Source organism: Urocitellus parryii, chromosome 10, assembly GCF_045843805.1.
Source record: "Urocitellus parryii isolate mUroPar1 chromosome 10, mUroPar1.hap1, whole genome shotgun sequence".
Taxonomy (NCBI): Eukaryota; Metazoa; Chordata; class Mammalia; order Rodentia; family Sciuridae; genus Urocitellus; species Urocitellus parryii.
Window position 1 is genome coordinate 86,599,719 of NC_135540.1, and position 15,322 is coordinate 86,615,040.

The following is a 15,322-nucleotide window of genomic DNA, read 5'->3' on the forward strand; positions in this document are numbered from 1 at the left end:
TTTATTTTGAGACAGGATCTCACTAAGTTGCTTAGGGCCTTGCTAAATTGTTGAGGCTAGCTTGTGATCTTCTTGTCTCTCAAGTTGCTGGGGTTAGAGGCATATGCCACTGTGCCCAGCTGTTTTAAACATTTTAAATACTATTTTATTAAGACTTAATCAGCAGAAACAGATGGCCTAGTTCCACGAGAGAAATAAACTTTGCAGTCATAGGAGAAATCCAAAAGTCTTTAAATAGGCTTTAGATCGAGCACTAGGGAAAAATAAAAAATCCTACTTGTAGACTTACAAAATTTGCATGTTTCCAGAATACGCAAACATAATTACTTTTTAATAAATATTAGTATAAATCTTCTCATCTTACCTTCAAGTTCTTTCACCAGCTTTGTAAACTCATGATCAAATATCATGTATTCTGGACTGGGGAAGTTCGGTTGGGGTTTCTGTGATGCTCTGGAGTATAACTCATGCTTGCTAATAAAGCCTAGTTTCTCTATGAAATTCTCTTTACCAATCCTCTTCTCTATTAATTGTTTTAGTTTCTCTCTACAGAGATAAATATTGAGATGTTAAAAAAATCTTGATAACAAAAGCTTGATTTAATTATACTTCAGCAGGAAAAAAAAAAAAAAAAGTATCATCATCTCCAGATGCCATTAGAGAGTCATTCTGCCCTTACTTACTTCATATAGCTCTCAAGTGAGTTGTCATTGAAGTAAATTGAAATACCCAACAGAAGGGCACATAACCCTTGAACCAACTGCTCCTCTTCTCCAAGATTTTCTGCAATTTGTCCAGTAAGCTGAAATCTTTGTTAAGGAGGTTAATGATTCATAATATCTAGAATATGTTTGTTTGCAATTTGAATTTAACATACATTTCATGTAAGATTTCTTACAAGGAACTCTGTATATAATCCAAGCCAGCATAAAAAAAAACAATGGTATTCACAAAGACACATAGCTTAAACCAGTATCATTACAACTATAATAATTTAAACATATGAATACTGTTGAGAATTCAAACAATTTGGAAATAGAGCTATTTCTTTTTCTTTCTTTTTTGTGCTGGGGATTAAACCCAGGGCCTTACATATGTAACAGAAGCACTCAACCAACTGAGCTATATCCCCAGCCTGGAAACAGAGCTATTTCTAAGAAGAAGAAATTAAAACTATGTAAGGTAAGTACTTACATGCATGTCACTAAAACATAAAGGATACAAATGGAACATTGGCTGAATTGTGAAGAAAATGTGTGACTGCGATGGGACAGTTGCTTAACCAGGTACAAAGCAACATTAATAATCCAACTCTTGTCTGTATTTTACTTCCCTGCAATAGATAAATTGGTTAAAATAGCTTTCCATTTTTAAATTTTTTTCAAGCTTAAAGTCTATTTGAATAAAAATAATTTTAACATCATACAAAAGGTGTGATGGGAAGTCAGATTTTAAAAGTTGAATAAAAGAATGCATTCTTATGTCCACTAGAATGTAGAATTAGAATTGGTTCTTGTTCATGAGCATATACTGGGCTATTTAAAATACTCCTAATAGAAAACGTAGGTTTATAAGAAAAAAATTTATGATACTAGAGGCTTTAAAAAGATCTACTAATCCCAAGACAAGTATGCAAATTTATGGTATTTCAATCAGAATTTAAAAAACAAGTTCTTGATAAAAAGAAAACTTCTACCTTTTTAAAAAACCATTAAGGGAAAAACAAATAATCTACTGACCATTTAGTCAAAGTCTATGAGAGAATATATTCTCAAACAAGAAAAAAAAAAATGCTACAAAACTCAGTGACAGCATGCCAAGATAATGAGAAATCACAAACATCATCAAAAGGGAAAGGGTTTTAGCTAAGTGCCCTGAAGCACTAACTGCACTACTTCCAAGTATAGTTAAACAATATTGAAAATTAGTATGTCCAGCAAATTATAATTTTCTAAATTTTTATATAACATATTTACAACTCCTATGTGAAATATTCTTGGTTCATAGCATTGCTGCTGTCCATATTTGTACTACTATAACCTGTACTTTTTTTTTTTAAAGAAAAATAAACTTGTTTGGCATAATGAAAATCAGCATAGTAATGTATTACTTTGAGGCAATTATCAGAAAATATCCAAAATATAATAAGATTTAGACAATCCAAAGATTTAGACAATGAATAAACCACTGTTTTCTTGTTTGTTTGTTTTCATTTTCTGATACTGGGGATTGAACCCAGGGCTTTGTGCATGCAAAGGGAAGCTCTCTACTGGCTGAGCTATATCCGCAGCCTAAACCTCTGAGTTTTTAAAATTTTCTACAACCCAGACTGTTCCAACTTTATGAACCTTAATGTCAATATCTTGGTCTTTCTATTTTCAGGTATATTTACTATTGAATTGAATAAATTCAAACTGGATTTCTTCAAATGATTTACCATGTAAGCATTAAGATGAGTTCAGTTTTCACACCATGTGTTATTTTTACCTTTTCCTTCATGTCATTACTGTGCTCACAAAGCATCTTAATGTTACTCATGTAAGCTAGAAAGTTAAAAACTGAGTCATTCTTAATTAACTACATACTGTAGAAAACTTGCAACTACTCAATTTATAAATTTAAATGTTTTGTTTATCTCCCTGGTTACATACAAATAGTTTACTACTTAGGATAACCACTTGCAGATATCAAGTATATCTACAATGCATGTAGAAGAATTTTGTATATATAAGAATGTGCCAAACAAAAATATCGCCTTCCCCCCCCCAAAAAAAAAAAACTGGGGGCCTCGTGTATGCTAAGTGCATACTACCAAAAAGCTACACCCCGAGTTCCAGAAGATTTTTTCTTTCCTGGAACTAAACAATCTGATTCCCAAGATTATGTAGAAAAATAAACAAGTGAAAATAATTAGGAACACTGTGAAAAAATTGTAAAATAGTAATGCAGGGATAATAGATCATGAACAGAGAATAACTGAGAGACAAGAAAGAAAAGTCCAGAAATCAGCTCATACACAAATGAGAAGTCAGTATATTAAAAAAGTACCATATAACCCTAAGTGGGTTTCAGATAGAATTTAAAAATGTTGAGGTAGCCAGGGGTGGTGCTGTGCACCTGTAGTCGCAGCTACACAGGAGGCTGAGGTGGGAGGATTGCTTAAACCCTTTTGATTTGAGGCCAACTTGGGCAATACAGTGAGATGCCATCTCCAAAGTGACTTTTAAAAAGTTGGATCAACTAGATGGCTATCTAGGAAAAAACAAACAAACAAACAAAAAACCAGTGGATCCATATCTTACATAATTTGCTGAGAAAAATGGAACAAAAAATTAAATAAAAAGAAAAAACCCACAAGTTACAATAAAAATATGGGTAAATTTCTTAAAATCATAAAGTGGGGAGGGTTTTCTAAATATGACTTAAAAATTCAGAAGCCATAAAAGAAAAGTCTGAGAAAAAAAATTGAAACAAAAACATTAAGATCTAAAGACAAATGACATACCAGCAAAAAACACATGTAAATCAAATCAAAGACAAATATTAATCTAGTATAAAATGAGCAGAGAATATAAGATACAAAAAAAAATTGTACTCCTCTTCTCAGAGCCACCAGCGTGTGAACCACTGAGGAGATCTGGAAAAACAATTGGAGGGCAAAACTATAATTTCAGAGTAATATGAGAGTTTGGTCATGAGAAATCATGACTATACAGAATGAAAGAAAACTACAAATAAAATATTTGAAGCTCAATCATCTAATCTTTAACTAATAAGCTGTTATGTTTTTCCCATTACATTTTCTAAGTAAAAATTTTTCTCATCCCTAGTAGGTACATTTTGAATGTAATATATTTGTACTGTTTATAAAAATATAAAAAGCTAGTATTTTAAACTTTCAGTGTTCCAAGAATTAAAATGAGGTTCTAGCATATTATGATCAGATTGGTTTTCTAGTGGTAGCCTCTTGGAACAGAGAATTAGTAAGGAAGGGAAATTCTAAAACTTTTTTCTTGGATTATGAAAATGTTTTCCATATTATATAGTTGCTAATTACAAAGGTACACTCAAATATCAAAAAATCATCAGACTGAACATGTATGGTCTGTTTATTTTACTGTGTAAATCAATATTCCCCCCAAATTCCCTTTTAAATGACTGACATGTTTACTCATAAAACATTTTCCTAATATCAAAAATTCTGAGCCTGGGAGTATAGCTCTGTGGTAGAATGCTTGCTTAGCATGCACGAGGCCCTTGGATTTGAGCACTAGCACCACCAAAGAAACAAAAACCAAAACTGCAGGTAGAAGAAATGGGCCAAATATGTGTATATGTGAGTGAATGAGACAGAAAGAGTTATTATAACTACATGTTAAATCATGCTTATGCAGAAAGATACACTTCTTAACATTCATCATTACTATCCACATTGTATAACTGAAATATGTCTAAACATGGATATTAAGTAAGGTACATTTATTTTTTGCCACTCAAAAGAAAATCAAACCAAACACAAATAACACTCTCCCTCATCACAACAAAAACTAACGCCCAATGGTAGTTGTAGCATATGGATTATGTCCAGAACAATCCATAGTATTTAATTTAAAGTCATTCAATTTATAAAAATTTTACTACTGCATATTTTAAATAATATAAGTAACAGAAAAGTCAAACATACACTGATTAAGACAAAATGCTTAACCATAAATTTTGCTTCCTTTGAAACAGTTTCAGGGGAAATAAAGAAGCAAGCTTGTGGGGAAAACACAAAAAAACCAAAACCAAGAGAATTCCAGAAAGTGCAAGCATCACCAGAGAAAGCACCAGGACACAGCATTAGATTCTCATTCCCATAGTTCTTAGTAACACCACTACAATATCCCATGGAGAAAATTGGAAAGCCACTTGTGACAGAGATAAACTTGTTGACACATAAAAGTGTGAGTAGAATATAACTTCAAACAAGCAGTTAAAAAAACCAATCAGCAAAACCCAAGACAAAGGAAAAGCCTTGCTGTAAGAGGACAATGCCTAAGCTTAATCATGATACATACCCGTCTGTCGATCTTATCACCCTGCAAATTATACATTAAAAATTACTCATAAATATTACTACTTTGAAAAAATATAAATCTAGAAAAAGCCCTCAACTACTTTTTTGGTCTCTGTAAATTCAAGCCAGTAATTTGGAACAGGACAGTTATAATCTTTTCTTGTAGAAAGATGATACATGTTTAAAGGATAAAGGTTGATTTTATAGCACTGTGATTACTTAGAGTGAGGAAGACACTTGAGAAATCTTTAGGATTTCTCATTATACATTTATTATAATTATAATATGGAAACATGTTTGTGGATAGTAACAATCAGATTACTGTTCAGCTTAAGAAAGCTGTTTCAACAAACATAAAAATGTCAAGTATTAATTAAGTAAAGATATGAAAATTTTGGTGTTTTTTTTTTTAAATCGCTAAGAGATAAGTAATAAGTAGTCCGTTGAAGTAAACCAATGTAAACATTGACACCTTTTTTTCTACAAGTTAATTTTTAAGCTTTCACTTCTAACTTCAATAGATGACATTCATGTTTCTTTAAAAGGTCAAGACAAGGGTTATGGTCTAGAGTGGCAAGCTCAGTGGCAGAGTGTGGGCTCAGTATGCAAGAGTGGTTCAATCTCTATCACCAATAAATAAATAAATACACAAATAAATAAATAAAATTCAAAAAGCTCAAAAAAAGGAAAAATTCAATGTGTGGCAAAATGAAAAACTAAGGAAGAATACAGTGCATTATCACAGGAGAATGGGGAGGTTAATTCTACTCCTAGAGAAAGTGGACAGAGACTGATTCACATTTTAACTTTCCATGAGTGACTCTGACTACAGTTCTGCTAAAGCATGAACTTGAACTATTGAAAAGCAAGGCTAGTATATGTGGACAAATTATTAAGTAAATGATATTTTTAAATGTCCTACCACCCATATTTCAACAAAGCTTGTTATTCTCATTAAGAATCTAAAGGAATGCAAATATGTTTGTTTTTCTACATCTTATTAGGATAATTATGTGTTGGGGACATGAAGATCTTTAGAACCCACAAACACAGAAGGGGTATACTGAATAACTGTGAATGCAATGGGTTTTACTTCTGTATGATCAACTGCTTTGGGAAAAGAAAGGGGACAGAACATAGCTATGAACTGCTTTATTCTTCTCTCATAAACTGATCTGAATTCAGATACTGAGCAGAAAGAGAAAATGACATTCAAGAACACTGTAAATACTTCAAAAAGAAAACAAAAGCCAAAAAAACACCTTTCTGCCCCAAACTGTGCTTTCACCATGAAACAGATCTTATCTAACTATTTGGTAAAACTAGTCATATAAAAATATTTATTGCTTCCTCTCCACAAAACTGCTTCTGGTTACAATGAAATAAAAAGTAGGAAAGTATTTTTCATGTGCATCTTCTAAGGACATCCTTAAATTGTTTTATCACTGGCATCAAAACATACAGCTCAAACTTACAATGTTTTACCTGTGAAAGGATGTTGGTGCACTGTTGCAGTAAGGAAACAGGAGGGTTGCCAATACTCGTAGCAAGTTGAACCCTGAGCAACTGTTCTTTCTGAGTAGCATTTTCTTGTAAAGCATGGGCAAGAGCCACAGCAGCACACCAGTTTGAAAGTGAATCAGTAGAAAACAAACCTCCACATAATAACTGTCCAGCTGAGACTGAATTCCCTGTTGCTACAAAGATGGCAGGCAGATAAAAATAATAGATTATTTGTGGAGATAATAATATATTATTATTATGTGTGGAAATAAACCAAAATTTACAACAAAAATTTTAAATTATTTTATACACACACACACACACACACACACACACACACACACCCAAGTATGAAACTCTACTAAATGCTACATTGTTACCAGAAGTATTCAGTCACATTTTCAAAACAAGAAAAGCCTGCTTTTCAAAATAAAATGAATGAGCTGGGCGTGGTGACACACCACTGTAATCCCTGTGAATCGGGAGGCTGAGGCAGGAGGACTGCAAATTTAAGACTAGCCTCAGCAACTATGCAAGGGCCTAAGCAACTTAACAAGACCCTGTGTCAAAATGAAAAAATAAAAAGGGCTGGAAATGTGGCTCAGGGATAAAGTACCCCTGGGTTGAATCCCCAGTAACAACAACAACAACAAAAAAGCCAACAAAGTGAAAAATGAGAGAAAGGTATCTTGGAGGAAAAGTAGCATAACAAATATCAGAACACCTTAGGCAACCAACTGATAATGATAATTCATAAAATTATTACTTTAACTGAAAACAATATTTCTAAAATAAATTCTAAAGAAATGCCACATTCTTTATTCTATTAAGTACAGGGTCTTACTTTCATTTATAGAAAATAATTTATGGTAATAAAAATTTTTTAACCATAAAAGCTTTTGGTAAAATATAATACTCAATTTTGATTTAAAAAAACTCTACAGTTTATGTAATTAAAATGAGATTTACTTATGTTTCCAATAGCCTATGTCAAATTACTCTTAAAGTTAACAAAGGTAAATATTAAAAGAATTCACCCCAGATAAATTGAAATATTTAAAGAACCCATAAAGAGGGAATGGATCTAATCTATACTAGAACAAGAGATTAAAATGTCAAGTACAATTTCATGGTAGGATGTATCCTTAGAGTGGTATTTACTACTAACAATAGTTTCTGTTTATTAGCATCTATTATGCCAGATATTGGGATATGTGCTTTACATAGATAATTGCATTAATTCTCTCACCCAACCTTGCATCCTTCCTTCCTGTACTAAGGACTGAACCCAGTGGTGCTGTACCACTAAGTTATATCCTCAGCCCATTTTATGCTTTTTAGACATGATCTCACTCAAGTTGCTTAGGGCCTCACTAAGTTGCTAAGGCTGGCCTTGAATTTGCCAATCCTCCCTCCTCAGCCTCTTGAGCAGCTGGGATTACAAGTGTATGCCATGGTACCTGGCCTCTCAATATTTCTAATGGGTAAGTATTATTCTCACATAAAGATAGTATTATCCTCTCATAACTTAAAAAAGCAAGAGAAGAGGAAACTCTATAATGTAAACTCTAGTCTGACTTCATAAACACTGTTCTCTACTTTTAACTAATTTAGGCTTAATAATTCAATTTATTTTTTAAGCATATAAAAAAATAAGTATTTTAGCTCAAGCACAAATGAAAATTCAATTATAAAAGCTTGAAAGACAATTATATTTGCTTTTAAAAATAGAAATTATAATTAAATTATTTACCATCAATAGTGGAAGGTAGAAGCGTTGACACAATTTCTCCTTGTCCTTTTTGGTTTTTGTATAAGAAACACTGGAAACAATAGAGAACAGCACAGCGCAACACAAATGGCTGCCTTTCATTAACCATGGACATGAGAAGTACTACAATTGCTGGTCTGTTGCATTTAAAAAGAAAAAAAGAAAATGAAGCATTATGACCCAAGCACACAAATGAAAAACCAGTCATTTTTCTTGAATGAAAAACTATAACTAGAACACCAGCAAGTTAAGTATTTCCATCTCCATTTTGTAGAAAAGGAAACTGCAGTGGAGAATAATAATTTGTTTGTTTATGGCATATACCTGTAAAGTGCAAGGGTGATTATACATGAGCCTAAATATTTAAGTTCCAAAGACCACACACTCATTTTTTTTGTACTATAGATTAAACCCAGGGGTGCTTTACCACTGAGCTTCATGCCCAGCCCTTTTAAATTTTTTTAGTTTGAGACAGGGTTCTGCTATGTTGCTGAGGCTGGTCTTGAACTTGTGATTCTCTTGCCTTGGAAGTTTCCCAAGTAGCTGGGACTATAGAAAAAGACCTCTCACTCTTAAAATACCAATATATTTACCTTTTTTCTTGGCAGTATTAGGGACTGAATCTGGGTGTGTTCTACTACTGAGCTATATCCCCAATCTTTTTTTATATTGAGAACAGGTCTTGCTAAGTTGCAGAAACTGAATCAAAATTATGATTCTTCTGCCTCAGCTTCCTGATCAACTGTTATAGGCATGTGCCACTATGCCCAATACCAGTATATTTACTTGTCAGATAATTTCTAGTTTTAAAACATAGAATTCAATTTTTTACAACGGAGTAAGATGTATAATGAGATATAGTAAGCTTTTATTTCCTCAAAGGAATCTCAGTCATTTCCCATTTTCTACCTTGGTGGGTTTGAAGGTGCGTTTACAGAAGCAAAGTAGTCTTGGTTTACTTGGCAGCCTCGAATAACTTCTGATACAGTATTTATGGTCTGTGAAGAAGAGAAAAAAATACTATATAAAAAAATAAATCAAGGAAAAAAACCTGTTTTCAAAAAAAGAAAATATTACATGCTGCTTTTTGTTTTTAAACTCCAAAAATCAGACACCCCAGATATCAGTTATAACATTATAATCTTGTAACATTTTCTCAACATAAAATTTTAAAACAGTAAATGTAGGGTTCTCATAAAAAAACAAAACACTTAAAATTGCAAAAAAAGCCCCTAAGTTAATAATATTCTAAGAGAAAAGAGATCTATTTCTATAAAACTAGAGAAAATGCTCTGAAATAAAATCAGAGAATACATTTAAAAAGTTTGAGGCCAGCCTGCGCAACTTGGACCTTGTCTCAAAATAAATAGGGCTGGGGATGTAGTGCAGTGTTAGAGCACTTGCCTAGCATGTGTGAGGCCCTGAGTTTAGTTTCCAGTAGTGCAACAGAGGAAAAACTAAAAAACAAAATATAACCAATTAAAAACTCAATTTAAGGATGACGTTGGAAAAAACCTCCAAGAAAATGGAATAAAAGGACAAAACTCTTTTTCAAAATAACATGTTATACATGACATATGCTATTTTTGTAGAATAAAAGTAATTTTTTTTAGAATTTTTTTATTAGTTGTTCAAAACATTACATAGCTCGACATATCATATTTCATACATTTGATTAAAAGTAATTTTTTTAAAAAGACAAATAGGTCCAGAAAGTCTAATCTGTTGTAGAAGATAAACAGAAAAAAGAGGAAATTATCAAGGAATTCCAAAATTTTCCTCAGAACTAAAGGACATGTGTCTTCAGTTGAAAAATAGCCCAATGAGTGGTAAAAATAATTAGGGAGTAGAAGAAGGTCCTTAATACAGCATATCATCACTAAATTTCAGAAAAATCAGAAATAAAGAAAATATTTCAAAAATTTCTACAGGAAAAAAAGGTTATTAAAAGGTTTAGAACTCAGAACAGTTAGAGATTTCTTTTTGGGGGGGAAGGGGAGTACTAGGGTTGAACTCAGGGGCACTCAATAACTGAGCCACATCTCCAGCCCTTTTTTGTATTTTATTTAGAGAAAGGGTCTCATTGAGTTGCTTAGCACTTCAATGTTGCTGAGGCTGGCTTTGAACTTGCAATCCTTCTGTCTCAGCCTCAGCCTCAGCCTCCTGAGCTGCTGTTATTACAGGCGTGTGCCACCTTGCTCCACAGTTATAGATTTCTTAACAAGTTACATGAGAACAATGTTCTGGAAGTTGAATATCATTTCTAACTCTGAATTCCATACTTAAACATTGAATTAACTCTGAAGGTAGAAGAATATAATTTTCAGATATGAAAGAGCTAAAAGAAATTTTTTTTGTCATTTACTTTTTTTTAACAGGAAAATAAGACAATTAACTAATGGGTAAGAGAAAAAGATATAGAATCTAGATGACTAAGAAATTCAAGTGAAGAAGAGGTACAGGGAAATCTAGGAATGTCAAGAAAAAAGAATTTGCTATTCTATGAATCAACTCATTGAGTAAAATTAAGTCACTTTGTTCTCAGGTACAGGTACAGAGTATGTACAACAAAATTAAAAACAATTCTGGATGGATCTGTTAAAAAGTTTTAAGCTTTATGAATCATGCTATAAAACTTGTGGAATGAGTATGTACAACAAAATTAAAAACAATTCTGGATGTATCTGTTAAAAAGTTTTAAGCTTTATAAATCATGCTATAAAACTTGTGGAATGAGTATACCTTTTGGAACATCATTATTATTTAGTAAGATAGTAAGGAATCCAACATAAAGACAGGTAAACCTAAAAAGTAGTAATAACTATTTTTCCTTCAGCTAATATCTGATTCTTCCACAGAGTGGCTTCTGCCTTAGTTTCAATTACCTCAGTCAGGATATCAGCAGGGACTCCAGTAGCCATTAAGATAGTGCAAAGCTGTTGCAGTAACCCACACTGGAACATAGCTTTCTGACAGCTACTGGTAGCACCAGGAGGGTTGGTGGGAGATACTAGTACCCGCACAAGCTGAAAGAGAAAACAAAATTGGTCTTTTAAAGATTTATAAAGTCTTGACGCAAATCTGATCCATGTGAACAAGAGAATCTATATAAAGCATCCCCTCACCTGCTTAGCCAGATCTAGGTGCTCTTTCCTTCATGCTCCCATGGCAACAGTGCTGTTAACAGTACATATTATATTATGCTATTTGCTTAAGGTTGTCTCCTTCAGGTGACTGTGAACTCCCAGAGAGTAGCAACTGACTTGGTCATTTTTGTATTCCAAATAAGCACAATATTTGTAATAATACATATTCAGTAATGAATAAATGATTAAGTTAGAGGATTGCAGACCCCTTATCAAAGTGCAGGTAAATTACCTAATAATAGAGAAGGACTGAAAACACAAGGGCCTGAGGTTTAACAGATACCCCTTAAACTGAAAATTTAAAGAAAGGCTAAAACTAACAATTAGAGATATGGCAGAAGATTTGTGCATAAGGCAAGGGGTTGGCCTTGTTAATTGTTAATGCTAATTAAATTCCTATGAGTCTATGATTATTCTAAACCTGAACATGAAATTTCAGAAACATTATAAAAGTCACTCCAAATGACTGTTCTGGCATTGTTACATCTTCAAAATAATTTTACATATATCCTGCATTATAAAACTACAGTTATATATATACATAAAATCTTGTATAATGAGACCAAATAGGAAATTTATAATATTTTGTTAACAACGAAATGAAAATCAAATGTTACACATTATTTTTCTGCACAGAGAAGTTATGAACTTAATCAATGACATAAAAGGGTAAACTAAAACAATTGTATTGCTACAGATGGTGAATATCATATAGATTGTGATTTCACTAAGAAAGGTGACATTTTTGTAGCGGGAAGGGGTACACATAAAAAAATAAAAGTGGGTTTGAAAAGCTAGAGAATAAAAGGTAACCAGAAGGGCTAGGGTCTTACTTTCATTTATAGAAAATAATTTATGGTAATAAAAATTTTTTAACCATAAAAGCTTTGGTAAAATATAATACTCAATTTTGATTTAAAAAAACTCTAATGGGAATGGATCTAATCTACACTAGAACAAGAGATTAAAATGTTAAGTGCAATTTCATGATAGGATTTATCCTTAGAGTGGTATTTACTACTAACAATAGCATGTGTGAAGCACTGGGTTCGATTCTCAGCACTGCATATAATAAATACAATAAAGGTCCATTAATAACTAAAAAATATATTTAAAAAAAGTAACCAGATAGCACTAGAACTTGGGAAAAACTTCAACTACTCGTTAAATCAGTAATGAACAAATTGATTATCTAGAAATTTCCACATGTGGATTACCATTCTCAAAGAGGGTTGATTAGTAAATTGATGTTTAATAGATTAAAAAAACAAAAAACCACCATCACCACCACCACCAACAAAACACTGTAAGTGGTGGTGATTCCTGTCCTTGGTCTTTTCTAATCAGGCTTCTGGGTTTTTCCCCCTTTATTTATTTCTCTCCCACCCTTATTATTACTATTACTATTACTACTTCTTTTTGAGTAAAGCAAGTACCAGGCAATGTTATTTCCTGCCTAAATATTTCTGAGTGCATTTCCAGTCAATAAAGACTAGTTAAAATCTTTAATAAAGATTTTTTAAAATGCGATTCTTCAAAAACATAATCATGCCATTATTGCACCTAAGAAAATTAACAATAATTCTTTAGCATCTAATAGCAGCTCAGTATTTTTATTGATGATACAAATAAAGAAAAGTAATTATCAACTTCCAAGATGGCAGAGGAGGATGGCTGAAAAAAGGAATACTTGATGATAATAAGATAAAGGAAGACCTAATAACATTCAAATATGTAAATTATTGTCACAAGGAACAGATTCCCATTATTTCTGAAAATAAGACTAGGGAAAAACTGTAGAAGTTTGGTCAAGACAGATTTTAATTTAACATATGGATTAATAACTAATTTTTTTCAAAAAGTGCTTTCCCAAGTTTTTATCTGAATAAAAGCCCCCAAGTATACCTGCATTCCAAGAGTTCAAAGCTCCCTAGAAAATAAAGTGAGACTTAGTCTCTTAAAAAAGAAAATAAATAAAGTTCCAAAGTAGCTCAATTTTGTTTTTCAATGGCTTAGAATTAAATCATCATGATTATAACTTTGATGTTGAATAATTTCAATTAGGATGTATATATCCAAACAGGAGAACAATTATGCATTTTCATTTGTGTATAACAGCTTGAAACATAAGCAACTCCAAATAAAGCTACTTAGAAAGAATACTCTAACAAAATAACGCGTGGCCTGTGAAGTCATGAATGAATCAACTACTCAATCTTTGAGGTGAAGAACTTATCAAAATAAAGTAATCTCAGTTCCTCTGCTTAGAAGTTTATAGTCTGCACTGGTAAAGAGGAAAGTTGTAGTAGGGTAGGCACAGTTAGCTTATTCACACTTTTTTTTTTTTTTTTTTTTTGAGACTACATTGCCCAGACAAGTCTTATACCCCTGGGCTCAAGTGATCCTTCATGTTAGCCTCCCAAGTACTGGCACTAAAGATGCACACCACTGCACCTGACCTAGATTATTCACTTTTTTGAAAACAATCAATCAAACAAACAAACCCCCAGAAAAACAACCAACTCATTATATAACTAGAATAATGTATTTTTTCTATTTAATGAAAAAAATTTTGGTAAAACAGTACTTTATTAAACTTTCTTCAAAATAATTCTTTACATAGCATTAAAATCATAAAATAGGAGCAGGCTCCTCCCACAGTGAGAAATTAAATTCTTACTGTTGGTCAGGAAATGTTTTTGCATACATATCATCAGATCCCTTCACTCACTCTGATCTCATTTTTGTAGTACTGGGGATTATACCTAGTGGCACTCTACCATTAAGCTACTTACCCTGACCTTTTTAATTCTACCCCCTCCAACACCACTTTAGGACAAGCTCCTGCTGAGTTGCTGAGGCTGCCCTTGAATTTGTGATCTTCCTGCCTTCACTTCCTTTGTAGCTGAGATTTCAGATGTGTGCCTGACTTACATTATGAAAATTTCTTTGAATATTCTTAAGAAAGCAGTATTTAACAAAGACTATAAAGTGACCCTCTTTATAAAACATAAAAATAATGAATTCTTGACATGTGAAGACAGAAATGATGAAGTCAGGAGTATAAATGTAATTGACTTTTTGACCATTTTTTCTGTTACAACACTTTTGTAACAGTTTTTAGACATATTCTAAATAGGGTAATGAGATAATTTTTAATCTAAACTAGGACACTGTTGAAGTGAAAGAGGGCATTATTAGTAATTACAAAAAAGAATCCTGTCCTGGTAAACGGGGGTGTATAGTCACCCTGATTATCAATCAGTGCTACGCAGGCAACTCTGAGGACATGGAATGATATTCAAACTCTCACTACAAGGAAGTGTACAATCTCATTTTGAGGTGTGTAACTTCCAAGATACTGGCATAATTCAGAGACATTCAAAGACCCATAAGAATCACTAGAGGAGAACATAAATTAGGAGGCTGGTACAAATTTAAGGATTTGGAGAAGGGGATTCAAAAGAGGAGTAAGTAAATAAATCTAACAACTTGAAAACTTTCTTCACTATAGAAATCATTTGGGATCCTACTGTCCTCACTTTTACATCCATCCTAAGCATTTACCATGAAGCTTAAATAAAATGACAAGGTGATTTGTCAATTTAATTTTTATTAATCTTAAAATTAACTTATAATCAATCTTTAGGCGAACATAATCATTCACATCTTAGCATCCAGTGCTTGGCTCTTAGTAAATATTTATTGAATTAATGTATAGGAAGTTAATATTCTGAATATTAAAATTTACTATATTAGAGCCCTAATTAAAGAAAGCATATTTTAAAAATTCAGAAAAACAAAATTGAACCTATTATTTCCTAATGTAAAACCTATCAGGAA

The 15,322-nt window shown here is 32.4% G+C and overlaps 1 protein-coding gene across 2 annotated transcripts in view; it reads right to left on the reverse strand.

The window, feature by feature from the left end:
- The window catches only part of Uso1 (USO1 vesicle transport factor), a 73,711-nt gene that overhangs the window by 14,199 nt on the left and 44,190 nt on the right, over positions 1-15,322 (reverse strand). The window contains exons 10-17 of one of the 2 annotated variants that reach the window (XM_077803217.1): positions 11,219-11,359; positions 9,243-9,331; positions 8,316-8,470; positions 6,545-6,756; positions 5,061-5,081; positions 1,223-1,333; positions 684-802; positions 365-546 (exon numbers count right to left, since the gene is read on the reverse strand). In XM_077803217.1, coding sequence (XP_077659343.1) covers positions 365-546; positions 684-802; positions 1,223-1,333; positions 5,061-5,081; positions 6,545-6,756; positions 8,316-8,470; positions 9,243-9,331; positions 11,219-11,359 — 1,030 coding nt within the window. The remainder of the gene's footprint in view (positions 1-364; positions 547-683; positions 803-1,222; positions 1,334-5,060; positions 5,082-6,544; positions 6,757-8,315; positions 8,471-9,242; positions 9,332-11,218; positions 11,360-15,322) is intronic. The other variant, XM_077803218.1, reaches the window with a different exon arrangement.